Genomic DNA, 4,303 nt, shown 5'->3' on the forward strand with positions numbered 1-4,303 from the left:
CATTTTGGAGCAGCTAGAAGGATACTCAAATACATTGCACGCACTATTTCATTTGGTCTCTGGTATGCAAGGTCTGCTAAATTACAACTGATTGGCTATAGTGATAGTGATTGGGCAAGTTGTGTGAATGATCGGAAGAGTTTATCAACTTATGTTTTTTCACTTGGTAGTGGAGTTGTGGCATGGAGTTCTAAGAAACAAAATTCTGTAGCTCTCTCAAGCACTGAAGCAGAATATATAGCTGCAACTGGAGCTACATGTCAGGCTATTTGGCTTCGTAGGATTCTTGAAGATTTGAACTTGAAACAAGACATGGCTACTTTAATCTATTGTGACAATCAATCCACCATCAATTTGTCAAAGAACCCGGTAATGCATAGTCGTTCCAAACATATTGAGCTGAAGCATCATTTTGTGCGGGAAATGGTTGAACAAGGGCAAGTATCTCTAGAATTTTGCACTACCAAAAATCAGTTAGCTGATGTGCTCACAAAAGCTTTAAGCAGGGAGAAGTTCGTCTATTTTCGTCACCTTTTGGGAGTACAGGAGTTTGAATCACGGGAGGATATTGGAGATTGATCCAAACTTCTTTTTGGATATGCACGTGATCTCATTTGAATTTGAATTATTCTAGTTAGTTACCTTATCAAATAAGAGTCCAGACTTAGTCTGGTATATATTTCATAGTTTATTGTTTTGATAGTTATCTTTATTCACCTATATAAGGATGGGGATGTCATCCGATTAGTCTGCAGTTTTTTCAATCAATTCTAGTACAATTCACGTGCAAAACCTTTGTTCTTTATTTACTCTTTCTGGTCCATTAATAATGGCTCGTTGGACTTTATCCATCTTCTTTATATCACAAAACTTTTATACAATACTATCAGAATCTTAGGCACCTGATTCATAGCTGAACCATGCATCACAATATATGCTACTATCATGTTAGTCCAATGAGGCAAGGACAAGAGCCAACTTGCCGTTTAAAGTTAATGAAAACGACGATAGTGATGTCATTTTACCTTCACTTAAATAATACGAGTAATACATCAATCTAAAATCTTTGTCATAGAAGGTTCGTGTCTTATTCTCTAACGACAATATCACCATATCTTATTCTCTAACGACTTTGGTTCAAGTTGTTATTAGTTTCGGTTTAAACCACACAAGCAAACGACTAATCATAGACATTAACACCTAGTAAATTATTATGAATGCTTCCTCATATTGACTACTGAATTTTGGACCAACAATTCTCGATAAGCTTACACATTGAAATGTATGATGAACCATTTTCCGTTATTGCTTCTTCTGCTCCTTTCTTTAATATCTTTGCTTTCTCGCGCATTTCCTTCCCCTTTTCGCTGTCCATCAAAACCCGCACCATTTTCTCAATCTCGTCCCTGCCCACGACTTTCTTTGTTGGCAACACCTCGGGCCTCACTGCTATCTCTAGCTCCTCAACCAGCATCGTCGCGTTCATGTTCTGCTCTGCATACAATGGCCACGTTATCATCGGTACCCCACTTGTAATACTCTCCAGCGTTGAATTCCATCCACAATGTGTTAAAAACCCTCCAACTGACTTGTGGTTCAAAATTTCCACTTGTGGGGCCCATGACAATACGATGAACCCCACTTTTTGGATTCTAGATAAAAATCCTTTTGGAAAAAAACTAGTTGGACAACCCGGTCCATCTAAATCCCCGGGTCTAAAAAAAGACCCGTCTGAAGCATGTCCACAAGGTGGTCGGACCACCCAAATAAATCTTTGCTGGCTTAGTTCCAACCCCCAAGCCAGCTCTTCTATTTGCTTGGCCGATATCGTTCCACCGCTTCCAAATGACACGTATGTAACCGACTCTTCTGGTTGTTTATCAAGCCATTCAATCACGTCACTCTTCACACCACCGGTTTTGATTATCGGACCAACCGTATAAACCGGTTTGTTTTTAACCACGGACCGCAAAATTTCATTGTTTCTTAAAGCGTCTACTGATTGCGGTTCAAGTACTTCCCAAGTGTTTATTAAGATACCGTCGGTCAACGTCGCCCCAACCGCCTGCTCTAAATAAAAACCATACGTTTCATCATTCCTATCCACCATCGGATCAATAACATCTTCCGGGCGAACCGGTTTACACCCGGGTATCTCTAACGGCCCGGTTTGGTCAATATATTGACCCACAACTTCCTTATCTAAAACAGGGGAGTAAGTAAACAATGCCGTGAACCACGCGTTGGCAGTCACAAACAAGAATTTAGACATCCCAAATTCTTCAGCAATAACCCGAGACGCGTAGGCAAAAATATCGAAAATGAGAACATCCGGACGAGGGTCCATAGAGGATATAGCGGTACGGATAACGGGTACGGTTTCACGCATCATGATATTAAGTTGTGTGATGACACTAGCATTTGGATTTGCGACTTTGGAGATGTCTGCAGCCGGGATTGGGATAATTGGAAGGTGGATGTTTCTTGTAACGGTACTAACGAGCTCGGCTTGGACCGGGGAGACGGTGGTGTCGGTGGTGACGGAGAATATGGTCACAAGGAGGTCGTGCTCCGTAACGAGACGCCGGCCGAGTAACAATACCGGACTCAAATGACCCATGCCAGGACTGGCTAGTAATGCTATGTGAAGTTTTCTTGGAGCCATGTGTTACGTACAAAGGCGTATAGAACAGAGATTTTTTTTCTTTTTTTCTTTTTCAGTGGCTACTTAATTTATCTATAAGTCTATAATAGTGTATCATATCATGTACCAATGACCAATGTATATATAGAAGCTAGCCATAATATAATCGTACTTGCAATTTTTAATGTGTTACGTTATTTTGGGGCACCAATAATGAACACCTATATAGCATATTATTGGTTGTAGATAGGACAATGTTCCAGAAAGTATTTTGTCTTAATGGTTTTGATGTATCTTTGGTATTCTATATGGTAGTATCTGAGTTTTTTTTTTCTTGAATCACTTGTTTACTGTTAATGGTTTATATATATCTTGTAATATATAATATTTACAGGATTTTTCATCATTATATAGTGAAGAGTAATCCTGTTATATTGAATACTAACTGAATTTGTTGTCTTCATGGTTCACAATATATACACCACGTAATTATAAATAGCTTTATGTAACCTAAATGTGACAAGATAAAGAAATAAAGTAGAAAAGCAGGCAGGTACGATATATGTTCGTCAACGTGGCCGGTATTAAAATGAGTTTACGTTGAATAAATGTGAGGTGGGTTTTGCATGTCAGCTAGGATAGTTGGATGAAACGACATGCATTATTGATGAAGTTAATGTGATTGATACCAATTAACATCATATCAAGTCAAAAAAATTATTGCATTGAAAAGAGAAAGTCAAAAGTTATTTAACAAATGACATAGCCAATAACCAAAATTTTTTTTAACTATTAGCTAAAAACATATAAAAAAAAACTAACGTAAAATTAAGTAAAAAAATAAATTAATGAAATCCACATATTATTTAATTTAGAAAGATATATAATTTTCCTTTAATGAATTATATATACTCGTATATATGTTCGCTGAAAAAACTAAACTTCATTGCATCCCTCTGACGCAATTTAGGTATCATTCTTGGTGTTGTACTTTGTCATTTAGTTTTCTCCTAAAAGGCTTTAATTGTAATTTAGTCTTTTTGAGATGTTGAAGTTTGAATATTGTACGTGATAATATTTGATGCGACCAATATATGTTTTTCTAGATCAATAGTGACTTTAAATCATCCTTAAAACAATTGACAGATCCTTTTGCCGGTGCTTATAGCACCTTCTCCCGAGCGTCCTCGCAAGCCCAAGACGCGAACGGCTATAGGCCTTGATCGTCTGGAATTCTGCGTCCTCTCGAATGTTCTTGGCCAAGAAGTTCACGAACGCTACGTGTGGGTCCATTTTGTGTCGTTTGAATTTTTTTTTTCTTTTCTTTCTCAACGTTCAAATTTAATTTTCCTTATTTAAACTCTAAGGGGGTGTTTGGTAGGAGGGAATCATAGAGAATGGAAATGATGAAAATAGTGAGAAAGAGAATGAGTATTTGGAAAGAGAATGGATTTCGTTGTTTGGTACCCACAGAGAATGAATATATATAAAAAAATAAAATTTTAAATAATAATACATTAATTACATATAACATCTTTAAAAAAAAAATTTTTTTTTTCTTTTCCATTCTCGCCCATTTCTACAATTTGTAGAGAATGGAGAGAATGAAATTGATTCCCCTTTCTCATTCCCTTTCTTCATCGCAAACAAATAAGGGAA

At 37.1% G+C, this 4,303-nt stretch overlaps 1 protein-coding gene across 1 annotated transcript; it reads right to left on the reverse strand.

The window, feature by feature from the left end:
- Positions 1–992: 992 nt before the first annotated feature.
- LOC122603231 (anthocyanidin 3-O-glucosyltransferase 5-like) lies at positions 993–2,915 on the reverse strand. Its single transcript, XM_043775889.1, has one exon. It carries the CDS (start codon positions 2,663–2,665, stop codon positions 1,235–1,237), a length of 1,431 nt encoding a protein of 476 aa, XP_043631824.1. The 5' UTR covers positions 2,666–2,915; the 3' UTR covers positions 993–1,234.
- Between the last annotated feature and the right edge of the window lie 1,388 nt (positions 2,916–4,303).

This window comes from Erigeron canadensis, chromosome 6 (assembly GCF_010389155.1).
Source record: "Erigeron canadensis isolate Cc75 chromosome 6, C_canadensis_v1, whole genome shotgun sequence".
Taxonomy (NCBI): domain Eukaryota; kingdom Viridiplantae; phylum Streptophyta; class Magnoliopsida; order Asterales; family Asteraceae; genus Erigeron; species Erigeron canadensis.

Bases quoted from the DNA above. Each gene is read 5' to 3' on its own strand.
- LOC122603231 (XM_043775889.1), bottom strand. From the start codon at position 2,665: ATGGCTCCAAGAAAACTTCACATAGCATTACTAGCCAGTCCTGGCATG.